The sequence below is a fragment of the Antennarius striatus genome, chromosome 4 (assembly GCF_040054535.1).
Source record: "Antennarius striatus isolate MH-2024 chromosome 4, ASM4005453v1, whole genome shotgun sequence".
Classification (NCBI taxonomy): Eukaryota; Metazoa; Chordata; class Actinopteri; order Lophiiformes; family Antennariidae; genus Antennarius; species Antennarius striatus.
The window spans coordinates 7,805,001-7,829,467 of record NC_090779.1 but is presented as its reverse complement, the minus strand read 5'-3'; the positions used below and the strand labels follow the sequence as shown (position 1 = coordinate 7,829,467).

The following is a 24,467-nucleotide window of genomic DNA, read 5'->3' as shown; positions in this document are numbered from 1 at the left end:
ATCCCCGACGTGACTTCTGGCAGAGCGGAGAGCCGCGGCTGGGCTGGGCTGCCGGGGGCTCGCGACCCCCCGCTCCTCACGCATGCGCAGACAGCACAGTCCAGAGAGCACCCTGTGTCTGGTCTTGGGGGGCACAAGGGCTCCCTGGAGGAAGTGTCATAAAATGTGGAAGAGGAAATCCTCACAGCTTTTTTTTTTTTTCTTTTCTTTTTTTATGTGGTTTTCTGTCAATGCAGAGACCTGATAACGCCAGAATCATCACGATTCTTCACAGGGCCTTTGGGGGCCCTTCTCATAAAAGTACAAGCTTGCTCTCATATGTATTTGCATTAATTGGGAATATTGCCACAGTACATCATCAACAGCACAGAAAATTCCAATCAATTTCAGCCTGTACGTATTTGTAATCACTGAATTTAGCCTCCTTAAAGTGCCCTCTTTAAAACTAACACTTTCAGAAATTATTCAGTGTTTATCTGTGAAGGTGTACAAGGAGTTACAAATCTGAATGTTTTTGTTATGATGTAGTTCTAAGGCCTCTCTCGTGAAACATATTGCCATCTAAAATATACCTAATATACTGTATAACTCTTTATATTGGATACATAAAGCACATTTCAGTACTTCATTAGCATTTTACGTAAATGTCGTTCTAAATGTTGTTTGCCTATTGTCTTTTTCTACTGCAATGCATGGTGTGGTGGTTCTGCATCAAGGTGCTTCATACTTGAAGGTACTTCATTCTTGAAATATATCTACTCCATTTCTGCCTGAGGCAGAAATGGAGTAGATATATTTCAATCATCTGGAATATAATTCTCAATAAAAAAAATATACAAGGTTTAGCTCTGACACTGAACTATGTTACTCCTTTTGTACCTGGTTCAAGTGTCTTTCTGTTGTAAAATTTTTCATCCAAACAGAGGGCCTATGTGTGAAGAAGGTGTTGTGTTGTGTAGTGCAGTTTCTAAAGTTTTATGAAGGAAAGTGTGTGAGTTTGGACTTTATGAATAAAACTGACCATGTTTGATTTTAGATGTTTGATATGTTTTGTTTTCATCGCTTTCAGTAAAACTGTTAAAACTGTCTATGAAACACACATGCATTCTAAACCTTGGTCAGATCTATTGACAAACAGACACACACACACACACACACACACACACACACACACACACACACACACACACACACACACACACACACACACACACACACACACACACACACACACACACACACACACAGCTGTCTTTAAGATGCAACCTCTTAATATTCTTGTAATTTAGCCTCCCAAGATATTCTGTGTAGGTTAGATATTTAAGACAACAAAATACATTGAGCAATCAGTTCAGCTATTGGTAATAAGGTCACACTGAAGAGCATCTGCTTCCAGCATAGAACCTTGTAATTATGAAGAGATATTGACGTTTGCATGTCAGCTGCCTAATGAATTCAATATTGATCCAGTGGATGAGCCTTTTGACAATGACCCTGCCGTTTCCCAGCCCTCATTCAATAGCAGCACAATGGGCTCCAGCTGTGAAATCAGCCATGCTGCATCAGCAAAGTACTCATTCGTTTGTACGGCTAAATGCAGTCATCACATTCAGACTAGTAAATGTGTGCTTGCTACCAAAATATATTATGTAGCTTTAAGTCACAGTAATATCTATGGATGACTACATAATGATTTTAATGATTACTGCTATAAACATGCACCTCCAGTCTTCAATATCCAATCAAATGAGAAGTGTGGAGTGTAATTATGTATTGATTAGAGCCTGCTAACTATTTAAACCTCCTAGGACCTAGAAGTTACATAAATAAAGCAAAAAACAGCTTACATACATAAAACAACAAAAAAATAGTTGACATTAAAAGCAATTCAAAATGTTTACTCAGTAGTTTAGATTTTTCAATACTTTAATGATAATACAAAATCCATACACCTGTATTATTATTTATTCAATTGACCTTATCATTGTAAGAAAATACATCTAATGTTTATTACTCAGGACCAATCAACCAATTCACTGAAATCAAATGTATTTACACTGTTAGCATGAATATGTTGGCATAGATTAAAAAGTGACAATATTTTATTTCTGTGGACAACTACTCATTAATGTTCTGAGAGGGATATAAAAATGTCTTAGACCATAAAGTGATTAATCTTTTGGATTGCTGCTATTTTTGATGTGCAGTTTTACATTACTTAGATATTGATAAGTTGTATACAAACAGGAATCATGACCCTGTATTGGAAAATCTGTTGGTTCATGTTGTCAGATGGGGTGTGTAGGTCGGTGCCAGCACTGGGCTGCATATGGTTTAAGGTTAGGCTGTTTGGCTATGATCAATAGGGTTAAGGTCATTAACATGTTATGAATAACACGAGGCCCTGGGAAAGCAGCTTAGAGGACCAATGAACTGGGCTCTGATTGGCTGGTGCTTGTCTCTAGGAAAGGCCACCCCCCACTGACCTGAGAGGTCATTTGAAGAGATGATGACCTATAACCTCACACCAAGAAGATGACAAAAAGGTTTTGAATTTGCATAGCCTTGTCCACTAAAATATCAAGTGTGTGGTGTTTGACCAATAAAACCCATATTAGTCTTCAAGCAGCATTTGTAAAAATCAATAACATCATAAGCTTGACACACACAAAAAAAACACCGACAATTTTGATTTCTTTCCTAAAATGTTGCCCTCACACATCTCAAAAGAACTGGCAATAACATCAGATAAAGTAGTTTAGCTAATAAACTACTAATTCAACTGCAAACGACTAATACATTTGTAGGCCTTGCTGGGCATGACAGTCCAGATCCCTCTGCAAGAATACACTTCACTGAAGTAGTCCCACAAAATTATTTATTACAAATCTGTTTGATTATCAAAGTAAAAAGGCTTAGAAGTAACAAATGATCATAAAACATGTTCTGCAAATGTTGTGAAAAAATATTGAATAGTTTATGATTCATGCTCTTGATCTGAGACAAATCCGATTCACAAAATCAACCTAAATATGAAATGTTACCAAGGAGATGAAAAATAAAATAGAAATTTTGAAAAGCAACAGCAAAGAAACAGTAAAAGGCACCACTTCATACCTTGATTGTTTTGTGTGGAAAGTCTGGTGAAAAAATATGTTTTCACGTTGTGCTCCAGAGACATAATGGACAGATGAGAAGAAAGGTTTTGAACCCATTTCTATATATACTTTTGTCATAACAGGGGAAAATAAGTAATTAAAAGTCATTTTTCCTAACCTGAAGCATCTCTTTTAACGAAATAAAATAAAAAATCATGAACACAAACACACAAGGACATTTTGTAGTTCTTTACAAAAGGTTTATTGGCTTTTAAAACCACTTTAAAAATCTCACCAGTGAGTACTTTCCATTGAAAAAAGAAACAACAGGTTTGCAATATTAACAAGCTACTGTACATTAAGCAGTACACCAGACAACACCACAGAGGAGGGTTTTTTCTACTGATAGAAATGGATAAGATACTCAAACAGAGTTGGTTCTGGATCAGCCAAAGATAAAGAAACAGAGTAACTGGTTGATGGAGCTCCTGTACTCGTAAAGAGGTGCATTTCCTTCATTCAAATTCAAATATCAGTGCCTTATTATTTAAGAAAAAATTAAGAGAAAATGTTAAGTTTCTTCACAAATGCATTATGCAAAATAAGAATATGTAAAATTGACAAAAAACAGTCATCAACATAACAGATGGAACAACATTAACTTAGTAAACAGCACACAACAAAAGTAATGTAACTTATGAAACTAGCACTGCCAGTCTGGTTAACAGAACCTGCCCAAATCACAGAAGACAGTGGTTACCAAAAATACCAAGTACAACAGAAGTCATCACACATGCGTGCGTACAATCATTTATCAACATAATGAGCATGTAGGTTTTAAAAGGTTATTTAACTTTTTTTTCCCTCAATGCTTTATATTCTCATGTATGAGAATGAGTAAGAAATGTGTATCTCACTGAGATTAATGCACATTTTGCTACAAGACGATTAGTCATTTTCTTAATTTCCCTATCTTGTCATAAAAAAAACTTTTCTTTTTTTGTGGGCATCCATCATAACATTTGTCCATAAAGATGTGGCAAAGCCATGTGTCATAAAAATTTAGTGCAATAATGTGAACCTCCAAAGTTTGCTGAAACATGAGTTTTTTTTCCAGTGTCTGCTGAAATGGCTTTGAGCACAATGTCTGTCACAGAGATGGTTGCAACCAGCTAACAGTATCACAACATTATTTTCTCAATATACCATGCTATTGATCCTGCTCAAAGCATATGTCACTTCTGCAACCGCAGGGACCTATTTTCTTTGAAAACAAAACAAAACAAAAAACAAAATCAGCAAGCGAGACCAGACAGCATTACTTTTACGACACATTGAGCCAGAAATGTAACACACAACATACAGTATCTTGCCGACTATAGATCTGTTAAGCATTTTTTTCCTTTTAAACTGGCACATACTTAGCTAGAATAATGGCCATAATATAGTGTCTTGATACATCAAATCTCTATGTATCTATCCTATTTACAGATGGAGCTTAGACATGACTTTTACAACATTGACAATAGCCAAAAATCAAGCAAGCATCCTACTGTATCACATAGCCTCGCTGGCTTGTTGTGATGGTTTCACATGCTTTCAGGTCCATGATTACCTACTGAACATAGGACAGTGACCCTTTCATAACTTTTTACATACTGTACACAAGATTTATGCAACTTCGTCCTTTTCCTCAAAACTCAATCTCCGAGGCTGCCAGTTACCTGTTGTTAATGCTAACTAGGAGTGTCTATGTGTGATAATCTCTTATTTTTTTTCAAACACATGAACTTTGGTATGGAAATAAGGCTGAATTCACAACAAATATTATTTCTTTCCCCCTCAATCTCAAGATGACATCAAAACATATTTTTCTGCTTGTAACCTTCGGTGTAACTAAGCCTTCTCCACACCTCTGATATTCTCTTCCAAGCTGGGACAACAGTGCGCAAAAAAGAATTTCAAAAAATGTCATGACTGAACGTGTGCCTGCCATTGTTTGTATGGCCTGTCCAATTGCTCTAAATCCATTACTTGATTGGGCACATGCAGTGTAGTTGTCAGAATTTACAATATGACTGAACTGTATATTGTAATACTGCAAAGAAAAACAAGAAAAGAAAGCAAACACTAAGAAATAGCATTGAAAATATCTGAAAAAACAGCTGCCACAATATAACGAAGCTCTGGATGGGTCTGAAAATTCTTAACATTATACTATATACAGTCACTCCACAGATGGCATAAGGCCTTGGACTTTGGGAATAAGGCAGCCAGTTGTTGATTCCTTCCAATGTGTAGTCCACAAAGTGGCCTGAATTCCCATCTTCTCTCCACTGATTCATCAACTCCCTTTATAAGATATCAAACAGTACAGTAAGTATAGGCTTTAAGAAAATTTCTTGGACAATGCTCACATGAACCAGTTTTCCACTGATTTGGTACACGATGAAGTATAAAGATTATGTCATAAATTCAGCACCTGGCAGCGTAAGATGCTACCGTTTTTAATATTCAGATATGGCAGGTAAATGTACTACAACTATAATGTGCATATACTACAATCCCAATATTCTCTCCTTTTGGTAGAACTTTGACTGCACACACTGAAGATAGCACACAACAGCATACTTTTTGGTATTTTGTGCCAAATTACTGAGCCATCTCACTTTCATGAAGTGTTTGTTAAAACTATTGCATTATTGATTGGTAATAATAAGGAAGATTACGTTGCTCTTAATGTTCATATCATACAAACCAGCTCTTTGTAAATGCATGCTGCCACAAAGTACTCACACATTTTACTTGAAATGCTTACATGTCTGAATTCTGATGAGGGAGAAAAGTGGTTAAGAAATGACGCTGGGTGACAAATGAAAAAGGAGAGAAGTAACAAAACATCAGTAGGAGAGATTTTCTGGTAAGCCTGGCACTTTTGACGAAACGAATGGCAAAGTCCAGACAAATCCGAACAAACTATAGTTTAAAAACAGTTACTACATACTCACCAAACAAACAACAGAGATCAGAAGTCTTACAGAATAAAAGATAACATTAGCCCAGCATCTCCACTGTAGTAGGCTGGTCTTTGCTTTCTAGCCAGTCAAAACCAGAGTTCACAGTATCACTGCATATCTGCTGAAAAAGCGGGTCGTTCTTCAGTTCTTCCAGTGTTGAGTCTTCATATTGTTCCTGCTGTTGATTTGGGTCAAACAGCAGGTTTGTGTCCAATGTGTTCAGGTCAGTAATGCTACTGGACAGATCTGAGGTCAGTCTGATGTCGTTTGAGAAGTCGGATGCCACGGCGTTGAGCTCAGAAGCTACCTGACCCACCAACTGGGAACTGGGGTTGAGGCCGTCATCCCCCAACAAGTCCTTGACAGTGTTGTTGAAATCCAGCTGTTGTTGCTCGTCCTCCACTTCCTGCTGTGTGCTCTGGAGGAGGAGCTGTTGTGTCTGCACAGGATTCTCCTGGAGCTGCTGCTGGTCTTGCTCACCGGTACCTGCTTGTGCTTGGCTGTCACCAGTGGAGAAACTCACTGTTTCTCCACTGCCAGTAGTGAGGTAGCCGTGCTGCTGGAGCTCAAAAGCAGCAGGGCTGGAGCTCACTGGTAGCTGAGACTGGTGAGCTGTTCCTCCAGCGAAGCCAGGAGTGGTCTCCAGGATCTGTGTGAGGTTCATACGGGCTGTATAGTTCGAGGGGAGGTTGTTCATCCCCAGGCCACGAACAGAGTCATCCCCTTCAGCTTCCATCTTGCTGAGAAGAACATTGGTGATTTTAGCTGTGTTACTCTGACCCTGCACAGGAAGCATCTCACTCTGCATCATGATATTCAGAGGTACCGACTGGCTACGCTGAACCATACTATGGACAGAACCGACTGTCTGGTTGTTGGACAAAATACTGAGCACCTCAGATGTGATCGGGGAGTTAAAGGGTGAAACCACCGCTCTGGTGGACGTGGCGGTGTTTGTGGCGGTAGTCGCAGGACCTGTGTTGCCGCTGAAGTTTCTCTGACGCACTGCAGGGCTAACGCTGCGGCAACGGAAAGTACTGGATGCAGATGAGGTGGATGTCTTGTTGTCTAATGGTGCAGGCACAGCAAAACTCTCCTGTTTAGTAGGAGTAGTTACACCTGTTACCAGCTGCTGCGGTTGTTGTTGTTGCTGCTGCTGCTGTTGTTGCACCGGGGAAATTGGGGTCAGACGGCCAAAATGTGCAGCATCCTGTCTTGACTGGGCCTGAAATGACTGGCCGGGGATCGCAAAGGCATGTGGCTTACGAAACTGGTCATCTACCAGGTCTTGATAGCTTGGCAGAATGCCGATGCTATGATTGGACAAAGGACTTGCAGAGTTGCTGTTGTAACGATTGTTGATCCACTCGAGCTTGGCCTTATCGGGGTGCGTTGCCATTGGCCTCTGCATGGGCTTCACCGGGCTGCTGGAGACAATGCTGGCTTCATGATAACCTGTGATACTCGAGTTGATAGGAGTGAAAGCAAAAGGATTCCTGCACTCTACAGGGCTGGGGGGTACGCTGCTGCTGCAGTTGGACAGCGGTGTGCTGATGGGAGTGTGACGACCCAGGGCTCCATCCACAGGAGTAATCGGAGCCATGCGGGAGCAGGGGCTCTCTCTTGTCAAATTGTGCCCAAGAGTCATTTCAGAGGTGGGGGTGGGCGTCGGCGTTGGAGTCGGCGTTGGAGTGGGAGTTTGGACAGGGGTGGTACTGCTGTGGGTGGAGGGGTAGAAAGCATTACCGGCCTGGTGAGCATTTAGGACAGAACCTTGGTTGCTGGCTGGCTGGCCTTGTAAAGATACATCGACGCAGCTCCCAAACAGACCCTTCAGCTTCATCTGCTCCTCCATTTGAACAAGCTCCTCCACGATGCTGTCCTGGGTCATGTCATCGTCATTGAATGGGAAGTAGTCCATGCTGGGCTGAGAACCTGCAAAGTCAACCATGTCCTGGGTGAGGGTGAGCTGGCCTGAGGCCTCGGGGGGTTGAGCTATGATGGAGAGTTGGTCAGTAGGGCCTTGTTTGTGTTCTGCTGGTATCTGCTGAGAAAACGGCTGCTTACGCAGCTCATCAAGCTGTCCCTCCTCCCATATTGTGCTCTTTAAGTCACTCATCACAGAGACTTCATGTGCTCCTGAGTTAGCGGGTATGGCACGAGGGTCCCCGGTGATCTGCTGTAGCAACACCTGATCGGACGGGTCGGTTCTGGCTGCTCCAGTGCTGGTGTCAGTGCTGAGTGAATGGTCCTCGTGCTTCACTACCAAGGCCTGGGGTTTGATAACGATCTGGGACCCTTCATTATGTGTGATGGGTGAGTCAGAAAGTGCGAGGATCTGCGTCGGCCCTATAGAGGGATGCTTCACTGTCACTTTGCAAGGGGCACTCTCTGGTCTGGCAGGGGTTCCTGGTCTGGGAATCCTCTTCACTGCAGCACCAATTCCAAGTTTTGGATTGTCGACGACAGCCATTGGCTGCTGGGAGATAAACACCCTCTTCACAGGAATTACATGGGACTCCCCGCTTGAGCCCATGCGCTTCCTGGGGCTCTTAGCGTCTGAGGAAGGATCTTTTGATGTTGGGTTAACGACAGTAGAGTCGTTGGATGATGTGCAGGTGTTTTGATTATCAACAGTCAAGTACAAAGTACTGTCATGGCAGTTACTGTTATTGCTGTCCTGAGTCCCAGCTACGGATAATGAGACGGGAGGAGACATAGGATCATTTTTTATCCTCACACCTTTGTCTGGACCTGGAGAACTTTTTACCAGGAAGCTTGGCTCACTGGCAGCCCTGAACTTAGCCACTCTATCCTCTTTGGCTCCAACTGATGTTTTCTCAGTGGAGTTATTGTCACTTCCAGCTTCAGACTCCACTTTGATGTCAGAGGAATGGGTTGGAGTGGGGGCGGTGGCACTGTGTCTGATTGCAGGAGAATGAGGGGCGACTGAGCTCACAACATGTGGCTGGGAATCGTCCGAAGCCGCCGTGGTGCTCACCCCCGCCGATGCAGGACGTACGGTAGTGCTGCTGCTGCTGGGAGCCAGAGCGATGGCTGTCATCTTCACCACGTTGACAGAGCTAACATGGGGAGTGGGCATCACAGTTTTTATGGGGCTGTTGGTGATGAGCAGGGTGGGGGGCGAACGCAACGTGATGGCACTGGTGGCAGAGGGCTTGGGTAGAATCTGGGCGTACCGTGTACCGTGCCGTGCCAGCCGATCACCCACAGGACTGGCTGAGATGTTCTGAGGAGTTTTGGGCGACTGCTTCAGAGACTGAGTGACAACTTGGAAATTCACAGGCAACACTTTCCCTTCCGCAGTCCCAACAGGGCTCGGCGAGGTCATCAACTGTCTGCTTCTCTGAGGAGAGAATTTAAAATTGCATTTAATAACTTATATCAACAGTACATCCAAGTAAAATTAACCCTTACAGCCCTATGATCACACCCCCGTGATCAGATCACATGTTTTTAAACCATTCGTAACAAATAAAGATTGTCACGTGGATTACTGTGCGCATGTTTACGCGACAGTATAGATGTGAAAGTGTCTTATTTGTGTCTTAAGTGTTTTTATTTGGATCCAGTTGACTCAAAATCAAATTGTTGAGCATGTTTTTGGTTTTTATGTGCAATAAAATACAATTTTTCCATTTCTGAATTTGACTGTGTGTCTATTTTGCCCCAATATGTCAATATAGTAATTTATATGGAAATGATAACTATCTCTTCATATAGCTGAAGTTGTGCTGAAGATAAACATACCAAGCATGTGTATGTTTCATCAAATTTAATGTGGTATATAGAGACAAATATCAAATGTACCAAAAAACAGCCAAAATAGGTCAAGGGTGTAAGGGTTAAAAAGAAACAGGAGCTACGTACGGTGACTGGGCTGGGTACAGCTGCTACTACAATGCCTATAGTGGGCTGTGGGGACAGCAGTGCGGGGCTGCCACAGGGGATGGTGGGGCCCGGAGTACTGGCCTCTGTTCTCTTGATCTGGGTCTCGCTGGGCAGGGGTGAATGGAGCTTCTGCTCCTGCTGCTTCTTCTGGATTTTGCGTTGCAATTGCTGCTTTGCATCGACAGAGGGAGACGGCAGGGTCTTCACCTGCGGCTGGAAAGAGTTTGCCTCAGCTGTGGGCACAAACGCAGAGGCCGGAGTGGGTGTCTTCATTCCTGTCAAACAAGAAAAGATGGAGGACTCATGAAAAGAGTAAAGCCCTACAAACAAATTGGGCAGCTGATGCAGTAGTTCTGGAGTTTGCAGCGCTTCATGTAAGAAAGGAAAATTTGAATCATAATTACATCAATTACCAATTACATTCCCAAAAAAAAAAATCATTCATATTATATTTTTTTGAAAACCTTTGAGCTCAACACACAACAGTTGTTCATCCATTTGATTTCACAGCTTAAAGTTAATGTGAGTAATTAGTATCTGTCACTCAAAGGAGAATTTCCACTTTTAAAAGATCTCATTCAAAAATACTATAATAATATGAATCATTCTAGATAAATGGGCCATAAGGGTCCAGTTTGTAGGTTTTTAAAATAAAGGTAACAATTGAGCATCCTGATAAGGGGGGAAATTATCCATGGGATTTCCTCCTCTATTGATCCTTTGATGGCCGCGTGAAATACGAACAACCACTCACACCTACAGGCAATTTTTAAAACTGATGAATTCACCTAAATCACATGTTTTTGGAAGTGGGAGGAAGCTGGACAACTCGGTGACAGAACTTGTGTATCTCAGTGATTCTTGAATTGGATATAATATATCTGTTTTTAATGAACAGATATGTTATATATTGGGATTATTTAGACAGTTTTACAGGCAAAGACAATGAAATAGCTTTCAGAAAGATGGTATAGTGTGTAATAGACACACACACACACACACACACACACACACACACACACACACACACACACACACACGCACACATTGATATTACATAGTGACGCCTTATATTTTTGACCATTGTGAGATAGATATTAGATATTAGACGTTGTGATATTAGATAGTTGTGATATTAGATAGTGACGCCTTAGACTGTAAGAAGGGTGTACCTTACCATCCATGTGAGCTAATTTTCACATTTTATTTTAATTTATGTTATTTTATTTTAATTTTATACTGTTTATATTTTAGTGATAATTTAGTATATGTCCTGTTAATACTACATGTGTCTGCTAGTGTAGTGTATGTCTTGTCTTATGTCCTTAGGTGCCAGTGTTTCTTTTTATTTTAACCAGTATTCATGCATTATGTAACACCTGAGCAGTGGATATGTGCAATTTCCTCCGGATTTAATAAAGTATATATCTATCTATTTATCGATTACTGTGATTGTCAGGTTTGGTTTAATTGTCTGCTAAGATTATTTCGAATAACGTCTCTTTTTGAGTAATTCCTACTTATATTTTTGGCACAGAGTAGACGGTGAATAATATTTGCTTTCTAATATTGGTTTAAACTTTCAAGGTGTACATATGTAAAATGTTATAATAACTAGTGTTTAAGTTGATAATAAGAGAAACAACTGTAACACATTGTAAAAAGTACACATTAATTTGAAGTCATAATGATGTGCCAAGTAATAAAGAACTTTATAAAGCTGCACAAACAGTAAAATGACCATGGCAACAGATCAGAGACCATCTGTACCTGTAGGTGTTCCGGTCATAACAGTAAGGGCAGCCATGGATTTAGTACCAATGTAGTGGCTATTGAGCAGGAAGCGGGCCAGGTCCTCCACGTTGTCAAACTGTCGACTCAGAACCTTTTGAGCCCACTCACACACCAGTCCACACGCTGCAGACCTCATTTCATCTTCGGCGCTCGGGGACTGGCCCGTGGGCTCCATCAGCTCACACTGAAGTCACACAGAAGACAGGGGGGGATGGATGAGCAACCAAACACATTCAACAAACATCTGACTGGACATATTCTGTCTCCTGTGGTGGAACTTACTCCATCACCAGATTTCTGCAGATCCAGGTTGGGTAATGAAGGCATGTGAACAAACGCCTTCTTCCTTAACCCGCTATAACAGTATGTAAGAAGGAGTTAAGGTGTCTGAACAATACTGACTGGACAGATCCTGGGGTTGTATTTGTTCTTCACTTGTGATTAATCTGTTCCTTCTGACAAATCTGTTTCAGTTCAAACATTTTTGGGCAAATTAGGCTGATAGTATTTGAGTCCGGCTAGAATTTTACACAACATGCTCCCAGTCTGGTTTTATAAATACATTTTTCATCTTGTTCTGTATCCTATAAAAATTTCTTGCATTTGCCACTTACAACATGATTTTTGAGTAATATCATTCAGTTTCATGATCATGGGGCGAAATTAGCCCAGCTCAACTCCACTCAAGCTACATTGCAAGACTTTTTTTTTTTTACAACTGTCCAATATTTACTTGTGATGGTGGATGGTGGAAAAACCGTGACTAACCCACTTCTGGGTAGATAGAATAACATCAGAACACACGCTGATAAAAACAGGGGACGATTTTGTATGACTTTGTATGACTGGTTCAGAGTTAAAGGATATTTGGATTTGCCCCTCATGCCCAGTCGACGTGCTTTCATGTTAGGAAAGACATTCTTCATGATCTTTCCAAAGTCTGCTGCACTCAGTGGATTATAGCCGAGATTGTCGCAATAGCTCCTGGAAAAGAGGAGAATCCACCACAAGAGTTAAATAACATACATTCGTAACTTCCACTCTGATGCTCATCGCCCCCCCCCGAGCCCAGACACTCACTTGTATTCATCATACACCTCTTGTTTTGGGAGGGAAGTCTCTGGGTGCTCTTCTAAGTGATTCCGTATCCAGTTGAATGCATACATCTGTTGAGTACGGCTGGACGACATGGAACTCTGATCACTACAATTGGTACATAAGAGAAACAGATCTGGTGATGCAGTGTCCGTGAATTGTACGCATCATTTCTTGTTAATACAGAAACTTTAATACCATAATCCCGGAGTGGAGGACCCCCTCTCATTCTCAGTCCAAATGGGCAGAATTGGGGGGTTGGGTTGATGAATAAATATGGGGAAACAAATGAAACACAGACAGCTAGGTATAGCAAAAGTCTACATAAATCAGTGGATAGCTTTATAATGATCAGCAATCATACAACTGGAGAACCAAAGATAATTTACCAGATAACTTACCCACTCCCCCCTTCCCCAAATGTTGTAAGGTAAAAACAATACTTGAAAATTCAACTGGACTTTATGAGCTATGAGCCTGAACTGTGTGTGTTGTAGCCTGTGGATCATGACTTGAATTTCTGACAAGCAATGAGACAACAGCGCCAATAATGTAATGAGAGCCATAACAAAGCAGCCATGTGTGTGTGAGACAAAAACGGGCCAAAGAGGAGAGTGATAAACAGAAATTAAGTGTCTGTCTCAAACATACCTTTTATCATTGCCGCTGCCGGGACCAGAAGGCAACTTCAGGTAGAGGTAGAGCTTTTCGATGTCTGTAAACTTCTCAACATCTTGCTATGAAAATAAAAATATCACACAAATATGTTTCATTATTATGTTAGTACACAGAATTTATACATGCTAGCTTCATGAGATTAACGTATGTAAAACTGAAGATGTTGTTCATCACTAAACACACACAATCACCTTTAAGGCCCAAATTGACCTTTTCCCCTGAACTAGCAGGGGATTCATACACGAATGTAGCCAGAAGATTCCGACAGTGGTGAGCCACCTATTCAGTGTTGGTTCTACCTCCAGTGCTTTTCAATTGGATTCTATGAATGGACCACCTCCCCTTTTTCTATTTGCCTTTTTGTTGCCAGGGAAACCCAATGAGTGAGGTCTGAGCTGTCAGCCAATGAACAGTCAATGACAATGCTATTATTTCATTCCATGCTTTTAAGCATGAATGACATGAGTCTTTTGCTTCTATTATGGTTGGGTCGCTCCACAGAGGTTTTTATTTTCATTAAGAATGATTTTATATGATCCCAAATATCAAATAACGAACTGACACTTAAAAAAACAGAAACACAAACATTTAAATGTGATAATGTTTGATCACTTCATTTGGTTTGTGCTCACACTGAATTGACTGACAAAGTCCTACATTTTATTCTTATTTTTTAAATAATTTCATTCAAAAGCCAAAAAAATGTATTTGTTTTTATTGATCCTGACAATAAATCTTAAGTTTGAAAAATTGGACAATATATCTCATCTCTACATTTTTTTGCTAATTATGGTGGACAAATCTTTTTTGTTTGTTAGATTTTCAACAGAATTACACAATATCCATTGAATGGATTTCAATGCAACTTGATGGGAGTAAGGCTCTTGACCCACAGTAGAATAAAGATACAAGCTGGTGATTTGTTTGGTTTTTTACTTTCTTCAATACTGTAAGATTGGTTATTTTTCTACACTTCCTTTCATTCCCAGGGGAACAATCTGTATTTTGGTGAGAGAGAAAAAAATCAGACATTTCAATGGTACCACTATCTATAATAGATAGATAGATAGATACATAGATAGATAGATAGATAGATAGATAGATAGATAGATAGATAGACAGACAGACAGACAGACAGACAGACAGACAGACAGATATAGATACAAAGATAGATAGACAGACAGACAGACAGACAGACAGACAGACAGACAGACAGACAGACAGACAGATATAGATACAAAGATAGATAGATAGATAGATAGATAGATAGATAGATAGATAGATAGATAGATAGATAGATAGATAGATAGATAGATAGATAGATAGAGAGATAGATAGATAGATAGCATTAACAGGGCTTATATACTAAAGTATAACTAAACGGGGCACGAAGGAGGACCTCAGCCTCTCTGTGGAGGCGCTGTGTGACAGCAGTCTGTCGCTGAAGGTGCTCCTCTGCTGGGAGAAGGTGGTGTGTAGGGGGTGCCTGGTGTTGCTTATGATAGCCTTAACTTTAGACATGGTCCTGCTCTCCAGAAGCATATGCACAGAGTCCAGGCTCAGACCAACCACTGAGCCCGCTCTGCGGATGAGTCTGTCAAGACGGTCCATATCTCTTTTCCTGGCCCCACCACCCCAACACACAATGGCGTATGACAGCACACTGGAGACTACGGACTGATAGAACATGAGAAGGAGCTTAGGACAGATGTTGAAGGAGGCCAGCCTCCTCAGGAAGTACATCCTGCTCTGCCCCTTCTTGTACACTCAGTCCGAGTTGAGTGACCAGTCCAGTCTGCTGTCTAGCTGCAGTCCCAGGTACTTATAGTTTCCTACCACCTCCACCTCACTGCCCTCGATGATCACTGGCTCTGGAGAGGGAGGTGCCCACCGGACAGCCACCAATGCCCTGTACCCCCCCCCCCATCACCCTCCCGGATACATGCCACTATTGCAGTGTCATCGGAGTACTTCTGTATGTGGCATGTATCCGAGTTGTGCTTGAAGTCCGATGTGTAGAGGGTGAAGAAAATGGGGGAGAGAACGGTCCCTTGTGGCGCCCCCATGCTGCTGGTCACCATAGAAGACAAACAGTCCCCCATACGGACGTACTAGGGTCTGTCCATTAGGTAGTCTGTGATCCAGCTCACGAGGTAGGGGTCCACAGCCATGGAGGTCAGTTTGTCCTGCAGGAGCCGGGGCTGGATGGTGTTGAAGGCACTCGAAAAGTCAAAGAAGAGCACCCTGACGGCACAGCCCCCGGTGTCCAGGTAGGAGAGCACGCAGTGGAGGAGGTACAAGACAGCGGTGTCAACCCCAACCTTGGGCTGATAGGCGAACTGGAGAGGGTCCAAAGCACCCTGCACCTGTGGACGCATGAGCTCCAGGACCAATCGCCCTAGGGTCTTCATTGCGTGGGAGTTAAGAGCGACCGGTCGGTGGTCGTTGAGCTCAGAAGGGCGTCCTTTCTTGGGTACCGGGATGATGCAGGAGGTCTTCCACAGTGACGGGACCCTCCCCAGCCGCAGACTGAGGTTGAACAATCACTGCAGGGGGTCCCCCAGTTCCGAAGCACAGGCTCGGAGGAGTCTTGGGGAGACCTTATCCGATACAGCGGCCTTGCAGGGACGGAGACTCCGCAGCATTGTCGTCACCAGGTCTGCAGTGATGACGGTCTAAGGCCCCGTCCACACGATGATGGTTTTTTTTAAAAGCGCAACTTTTTAAAATCGCGTCGAAAACGATTCGCGTCCACACAACAGCGTTTTCAAAAAAATCTCATTCCACACGTAAACGCAGCAGTGCGTTTTCGAAGACAGCTATAAGCATGCCAAACCATGTGGTGGCAGTACTGAGTCAAATTTTATCCAATAGGAATCCTCCGTGTTTTGCTGTCACAACACACGGGCCCATAAATATGACGTCACAGCGGTTTTTGTCGAAGGCAAGACGTCAGCGTTTTTAAAAAGTTGCGGATACACTGTCCACACGACAACGCAGACCCAGCGTTTTTTTAAAAATCCACCTCGGCCAGCGTTTTTAAAAAGTTGCGTTTTAGTTCCAGATATCTGCGTTGTCGTGAGGACGGAAGGCGTAAACGCAACAGAAAAGTTGCGTTTTCAAAAAATCTGTCATCGTGTGGATGGGGCCTCAGCTGTGGTGGGAGCAGGAGGTTGTAGCGAAGTTGGAAGTCCAGTGGTTGAGGTGGGGCCGTTGAGCTTCGCAGTTCTTGGAGTGGGCTCGGGAGAAGTGGCAGGGGTGGACGGAGAGGAAGCACAGGAGAAGGGAGCATCAGTGGAGCGGTCTGCAGGGCCGGGAGAGGCCTGGGACGAGGAGCAGGGAATGGTGGGGGAGCTAAACCGATTGAAAAAGCTGTTTAGTTCATTCGCTCGTTCACTATTCCCCTCCACAGTAGTGCGCCCTTTCCCGTGTCCGGCGATGGTTCTCATCCCATTCCAGACCTCCCACACCTGGTTGCACCCCAGCTGTTTTTCCAGCTTCCTCCCGTACGCCTCCTTGGCCTCCCTCAGGCAGAGTCTCACTTCCTGCTGGGCCTTCCTCATCTCCTCGTTCTTGCTCCTGAACGCCCGCTTCTTCCTATTCAGGACAGCCTTCACTTCCTTGGTTACCCATGGTTTGTTGTTGGGGTAACACCTGACTGTCCTGACAGGGGCCACGGTGTCCACACAGAAGTTCATGTAATCTGTAAAACACTGAGCTGCCCCCTCATTGTCCTCCCCATGTGAGCCCACGATGACATCCCAGGCGGTGGTCTGGAAGCAGTCCCTCAGCATCTCCTCTGCTTCTGGGGACCACCTCCTGACCTGTCGTGTTGTTGCTGGCAGCCGTTCCACTAGTGGGATGTAGGTGGGCTGTAGGTACACTAGGTTGTGGTCTGATTTACCTAGTGGAGGGAGGGGGGTGGCGGTGTATGCCTCCTTAGCATTAGTGTAGAACAGATCGATGGTTCTGTTCTTCAGTGTGGGGCAGTCTACACACTGGACCATTGTGGGGAGAGATGAGTCCGAGGTGACGTGGTTAAAGTCACCAGTAATAATGACGACCGCCTCCGGGTGCTGGGTCCGAACAGCGGAGGTGGTCCCACAGATGGTCTCTCGTGCAGTCTCTGGGTCCGCCCGTGGAGGGATGTAGATGGCGAGGACAATAACGTGTGATAATTCACGCGTCAGGTAGTAGGGTCTGATGCTAACAGCCGTTAGCTCCAGATCGCGGTTACACAGTGTTGATTTCACCGTTACATGTCCTGGATGGCACCATCTATCGTTGGTATAGATAATAAATCCACCTCCTTTCTTCTTACTGGCCGTGTTCGTGTCCCGGTCCGCTCGTACGGTGGTGTGTGAAATGTTATTGAGATCCAAATAAAAATATGGGTTCACCCGATTTAGACAGTTTTCTGACAGAAATGGTTAGGCGAGCCTCGGCAGAGATATGGACTCTGTGATTCTAGTGGTAATAATACATTTCAGTGAATGTAACACATATTTGGATTCATCAGGAAAAATAGTCAAAGTATAAGTTAAAAAAATGAGAAAAAAAAGGTAACAGAATATTGTGTCTACCTTATTCATCCCTAAATACAGTGGTACCTCTACTTACGAATGTCTCGACATACGAAATTTTCTACTTAGGTAACTAATATTGCCTCTAGTTACGAAAGAAATGTCAAGTTGCGAAAGGTAAAAATACAGTATGGGCTGCTACTCGCAGCTCCCAAAGGTTCCTGAACGCAACATTCTTATAGCTGCTCTTCCATTGGCTATTACCTAACATCCTGGCATCCCATTGGCTAAGAGGGACATCTGTGTGTCGCTAGATAGGTGTCTATGCAGGGTATATATTAACTTTTTGAGTATTCGCTATGGACCCCAAGAAAGTGACGGAGAGAAGAGAAAAGAAAAGACGAAGAAAAGAGTTTTTTTGTCCATACAAACAAAGCAAGAAATAATAGAAGAGCATGAGAAAGGGATGCGTTTGGTTGATCTCGCCAAAGAATATGGCCGTAATGCATCTACTATCGCCACGTTATTAAAACAAAAGGAAGTTTAAGGAGTTTAAGGCATCGCGTGGGTGGTTAGATAAGTTCAAAAGGAGGACTGGAATTCACTGTTGTTCGGCATGGTGGGGCAGGAGTGCATGAACCAAAGAGGGAAAAAAACAATGAGGACAGCAGTTAAAAGGTTATTCTTTACTCTATTCTTTGTTTTTTACGTTATGCACAACTCTCATTTATTGTGTAATAATATACACATAACATGTATTTGTTACATGTTTTGACACATTTTTATGCTTTATAAAACACTTATGTCTGAATTTTGGGGGGCTTGGAATGGATTAGGGGCATTTGCATGGAAAACGAGTCTCTACTTACGTAATTTTCTACATACGAAATTTCTTCCAGAACCAATTAATTTCGTAAGTAGAGGTACCACTGTATTATAACCGTGTTCATAACATGTTGTCTCCTAACATTTACATTCCCCACTGCTATTACTGCACAACCACATGTTCAAGAACTGAACCTGCCTGCTGAAATCTGTCAGACATCAGACAGACTTATTGAACTTTCAATTCAGTATCTTCACCAAAAAGATATTTAATGATGAAGATTTAATGTGGTTGTCAATGCAAACTAGTGGTTTCAAAACAGAGAATAAAACAATTGAATATAGCGTAAATTTCCGGGTTGAAATAGATTCTGTTCTCGCGCATATTCCTGTGAAGTAAACGTTGATCATGGTTTTATTAGGGTCAGTTTATAAGTAGCTGTAGGACAATGAAGCCTCATCAGGCCACAAGCATGAAACACACACTTTGTTTATCCTGTTTTAACAAAGGCTAAGTCGTACATCTGTTCACAGAATGTTAAATGTAGGCTTACAACAGTAAGGAGTGGAAGAGTGTCAGGTAACAGATACAGGTCTATTTGCAATACTCACCAATATGCTGTCCACTTTTGATTGTACAGATTTGCTGCAACGACACAGAACAAAAGGCAAAAACGTGAATGATTGTGATTGCTAAAATACTGAATGGTTGAACCTACTAATCAACACAAAAACACAGTGACAAAAGTGAAAATTTGGAAGGAGATTTCTGGTCCTGAAAACATTTATTTTACCCCTGCATGAGAATCAGATCTTTTGTTATCCAATTTGTGACTGTGATTTAAGCAGTAATGAACATTTCAAGTCTTCTTGGAAGATCGAATGAAACGGAGTCGGGATGAACCGGGGGCCGTCGTCACCTCCACACTTCAGCTGGGACGTTCATGATCTTTCAGACACTCTGTGAACTCTTGCTGTACATAAGGCTGGGCTTTTGCTTTTTTGAGCTCTTAATTGTATTTCCATTAAATCCCATCCATAGTGCAATAACATCACTTTGCACAAATGCATTGGCCACGTGATGAGCGATATGAAATACCTGTTCTGCAAGGCCATTATGGTCTTTGTCAACTCCCTGGTTATGAGACCTATTGCCTGGTTACAGTGTGTGCAAGGATGGCCAGACCCTTGAAAAGGTGTAATTGATGTAAAGTGAGCAATAAATTAAGATTCTTGAACATTACAAGGTTTTTTTTCTATCCTTATTTACAAGTGTAGCATTGCAGCATTGTAAATGTTGCATATGTTAAATGCGCAAATTTTGAGGTCTTGAAACTGTCAGGACTCCCTACTACAGGTGCATTTTACTGAGAAAGTCAGAGAGGATATTTATTAATGTTATCCTGTTTGTTACAAGTCTTGTTCGTGACACATCTGAAAAACGTTAAATTTTGAAAAAGAAACAAAATTTGTGACAGAGGACTCAGATGCCCCTTCTCCTGGAAAACACAGTGCTGATGAGGATTTGCTGCAACCTATGTCACATGTGAATGAGACAAGAGCGACAGGAAAGTCACTTTACCTCAAATGTGACAAAAATGTATAAATAACTAAAAATAAATGTCTAAACAACATTATATACACAGGTCTACAGCCCCTAGAAAGTATGTGTGAAATTTCATTGTCATAGTTGTGTCTGTACATAAAGCTGTGCATATGCAGGGCCAGACAAGGGCAACACAAAAAATAAAAAAAATAATTGTTTAATGAAAATTAATTATGAAGAAGAACCTAATCAATGGGGAAAAAAATGAAAGAATATAAACGTCTGTCGTGTATCGTCCCCGAAACCCTCATCAGAGACAAATCCCACTCATGGAATCCACCTAAACTCAACCTATATGAATGGAGACATAAAAAACAAACAAACAAATAAACAGTTAAACCTATAAACAGCAAAGAATAGCACTTGAGCATTTTTTTGATGTTTGAAGAAAGCTTTTAACTTACGATTTGAAAACATAACAGATGGATGGACAAAACACTCCTCCATCCCATCCTTACTATATTAACTACACAGGATTAAAACCTAAATTGAAGTGGCTAAAAATAATGCGGCAAATATTCATTTATTATTATACCACAACTTTTCCTTTACAAACAATAAAAGGAAAAGTGTTATCATAATATATTTTATTGTAGGACTTTTATTTGAAGAGTGTATTATCAGAGAGACCAATTTAAGAATTTGGACACAAAAATAATACAACCACGTGTACAGTCAATATAATGAATCGGTCTTAACAGGATTTTCAGACATAAAAATTGAAGATATCTCAAGGACAATCAAAGGAAGTGAAACAACTGATGCACAGCAGCAATTCAAAAATAAATCAGATGTAACTGAACACTGAAAGAAAAAAAAACATTGAGAATATTTGCCAGAATAAGATAAGAGTTCATTCAATCTGTCCTATAAGTCATTCATATAGACTCTGCGCTGCTGTTTTGGCTCAGATGTCATTACATCTGACTGACACAGTCATAAATGTGTACTCTATAAACCCTTGGAGATTCGAACCCAGACCGTTCTGACTGGTTATCAGGGAATAACCGTGTATTTGTCACCGGATCGCCCGTGAAGCAGGAGGCCGTGGCGGCGGCGCTGCTTTGACACCTGTCACCCCGAGCATCGGTGCCACCGCTGGGCTTGTCATCTATCACATGGCCTCCTAACGCAATGCTAATGACTCCAGCTACTACCGCCGTACATAACCCGACATTAACGCGTTATTAATGCACACACATGTCCCGGACAGCGTCGTTCCCTCCCTGCGGTCGTGTTTGGGTGGACTGGCTGTGGCTAACTCGGGGGGCACCCGGGTGATTTCCCCCCGCTTTGTGCGGCACACATCCTCCCTGACCCTCCACAAGCTAGACGCGCTAATTATGCGACTACAGCTAGCGAAAAGGACGGTGTGGATGCCTGCGGGACATTTCCATCCTTACCAAATTGAATTCTTTATTTTGAACTGTAACGCGTTCGCCTCGGGCCCCTGGAGTCCTGGCACCAACGCTGGAAGAGAGCCTAATCCCGAGGCAGGCTTCTGACCAGGTTGTTGTTGATCATCAGCCATCACGATGGAGGGGTGTTGGGGGAGCTTTAACAAGTAGGCCTCATCCCCGGCTGTGCGCTGCACCGGACCCGCCGCTGCTGGAGCGGCTCAGTGAGCTAGGACAGCCCGCTGAATTCACCACAAGGCATGGCTACAAACGCTGTGATCTGACCCACGCAAAATAAAACCAAAAACACCCGCAAATACAAAAGGCATTTCGCAGGGATCTCTTCGCTGCCGCAAATAGCACGCCTGCAGCAGCCAGCAGCAGCTACAGACGAGCTGCTTCCGTCAAGTTACACGCGGCTAGCAGAGGTACAACCGGAAATACACGTAGATTGTAGTAGCAAAATAAGAGCATGACAGCTTTTCAGTCTACTGTAGTGGGATTGTTTCATATGTACATGTAATAATGTCAGTGTTAAACAAATGTCCCAGATGCTGAGTATAATTGTTTTAATTACCTAAACAAGATACTGCTTTCTGTATTTATATCTGTAATGCTTAAGGTGATACCGTGTTATAACCATTTACCTTTAAATAAAGATTACTTTGAACAAATAATCTTTAAACAGTAATAAATGCCATAAATGCAAGTCATAATATAAATATTTCACTTAACCTCTTATTGTCGAGCCACAGGAAGACGTTGTTGTCCAATGTTCAAACAAGCTGCTGTTTTTGTGACAGGCTGTCGGTGACTGCCTTGTCTGACGGTTACACTTGCACAGTAGTTTTTGTGTTCCCATCGTACACATTTACACCTTGCTTACAATTAGATCATAAATTACAAGAAAAAAATCCACAGAATAAACCACAGAATAACAAGGCACACCTAGTCCACACAAAAGCCCACAGAACAAATAATAAAACAAAATAATCTACAGAAACAATAATTCCAAACCAAAACACAAAAGAAAACCCTAAGGAAACCAGAGAATTTTACAGAAAAACTCACAGAATAAAATATAAAATAATCCACTGAACAATTCAAATAATTCAATACAGTGTAAAATATTGACAATAAAAACATGTTGACAAGTTAAGCAGTGGTTATGTCAGTATCAAGGAACAGTACTGTATTCAATGAAGCTCAGAAAATGTGCTAGGTAAATCTTTTGTGGAAGGATTAGCATTGTGGTAATGATTACCTTGATGCAGGCTTCAATGAAGGCCACAGATAAAAAACAACAACAACCTCCAACTACAGAATGGAGGTCCCCTTGTGTGTGTTTGTGTGTTCAGGGCCTGTACACACTAATACATATATGCATGTGACTAACTAGAGTATGCCATCAAAAACCCTTTGGGGATTAATCCAGTATATAAATTAATAATATATATATTCTTAGTAATCAAATGCATTTGTTTTATTTTCTGGAACGGTTTGTTTTTTCTCTCCACGTAATACAGTATTTTACGTAAAGATCCAGAGGAGGATGTGTATTTAGTTGTCTCGTGTAACTTGATGGTACTCGGTGCGCTGCAGTCCCGCCGTCAGCCGACAGGGGCGCTGCTGCTGGTCGATCAGATAGTGACAATGACGGTAAACAGCCAGGATGATATGACTTCACCGAGTAAACCGGTCCTTTACCAGCGCGTTTATTCATCCCTGTACACACCTGTACGAAAGGATGTTCTTACCAAATGAAATGCTGAAAGAAACAGATTGTTTCTAGATTTTTCCAGCTCATCACTCAGCTTGCCATTTTTTCCTTCGGCTGAAATCTGAGACACAGCTGGCGGAAAAAATAACCCAAGAGGAAGAATTGGACCGAGACAGTCTGCACCAGATATATAAATATATCATTCAATCATGTCACAGGAAACAAACCAGGTGTAAATGACAAAAAGCTTGTCCACTCAATGTTACTGATTATTGTTTATAACCCACAAAAAATTAACTAGGTTTTATAAATTCCTTCCATAAAAACACTCATGGGAATATTCTACAGATTGAAGCCACACGGTCAAGAAAAACAAGACAAAAAAAAAAGGGTTCCATCATGACTTATTTCATGCTGCCATCTGTTGATTAAAGTAGGTAATGTTGCTCCACTGCTCCACTGACACTGAGGTCGTGAAACAGGACAGTAATAGTCAGACACGCAAGGGGAAGGCATGTACGTACAAGTATGCAGGGACTTGGATGACGTCTTCTGATGAGACTAAGAGGATCAAGGGGAAATAATAGCAGTGTTACTAAGTGGTTTCTCTTTGTCTGAAATTTTGACAGTATTGAGACAGTAGAAAGATGAAAGACAGACAGAAAATTGAAACAAAATAATCAGAATGATAATGAGAATAATGACAAAAACAACAACAATGATAAAAATAATTATTGTTGTGATTATTATTATAACAACAATACACTAAATCACTTTTCCTGGGAAAAGAAATGCAGATCCA

At 41.9% G+C, this 24,467-nt stretch overlaps 1 protein-coding gene across 2 annotated transcripts; it reads right to left on the bottom strand.

The window, feature by feature from the left end:
- Positions 1-2,875: 2,875 nt before the first annotated feature.
- LOC137594161 (DNA-binding protein RFX7) lies at positions 2,876-22,420 on the bottom strand. 2 transcript variants are annotated; one of them, XM_068313455.1, is made up of 10 exons: positions 21,952-22,420; positions 19,555-19,588; positions 13,569-13,653; positions 13,115-13,154; positions 12,902-13,024; positions 12,689-12,805; positions 12,104-12,188; positions 11,798-12,005; positions 10,007-10,302; positions 2,876-9,482 (listed from the first exon to the last, which is right to left on the bottom strand). In XM_068313455.1, exons 1-10 carry the CDS (start codon positions 22,077-22,079, stop codon positions 6,153-6,155), a joined length of 4,446 nt encoding a protein of 1,481 aa, XP_068169556.1. In that variant the 5' UTR covers positions 22,080-22,420; the 3' UTR covers positions 2,876-6,152. The 2 variants fall into 2 exon arrangements, with proteins under 2 accessions (XP_068169556.1, XP_068169557.1); XM_068313456.1 differs by lacking the exon at positions 13,115-13,154 and having other exon boundaries at positions 13,568-13,653.
- Between the last annotated feature and the right edge of the window lie 2,047 nt (positions 22,421-24,467).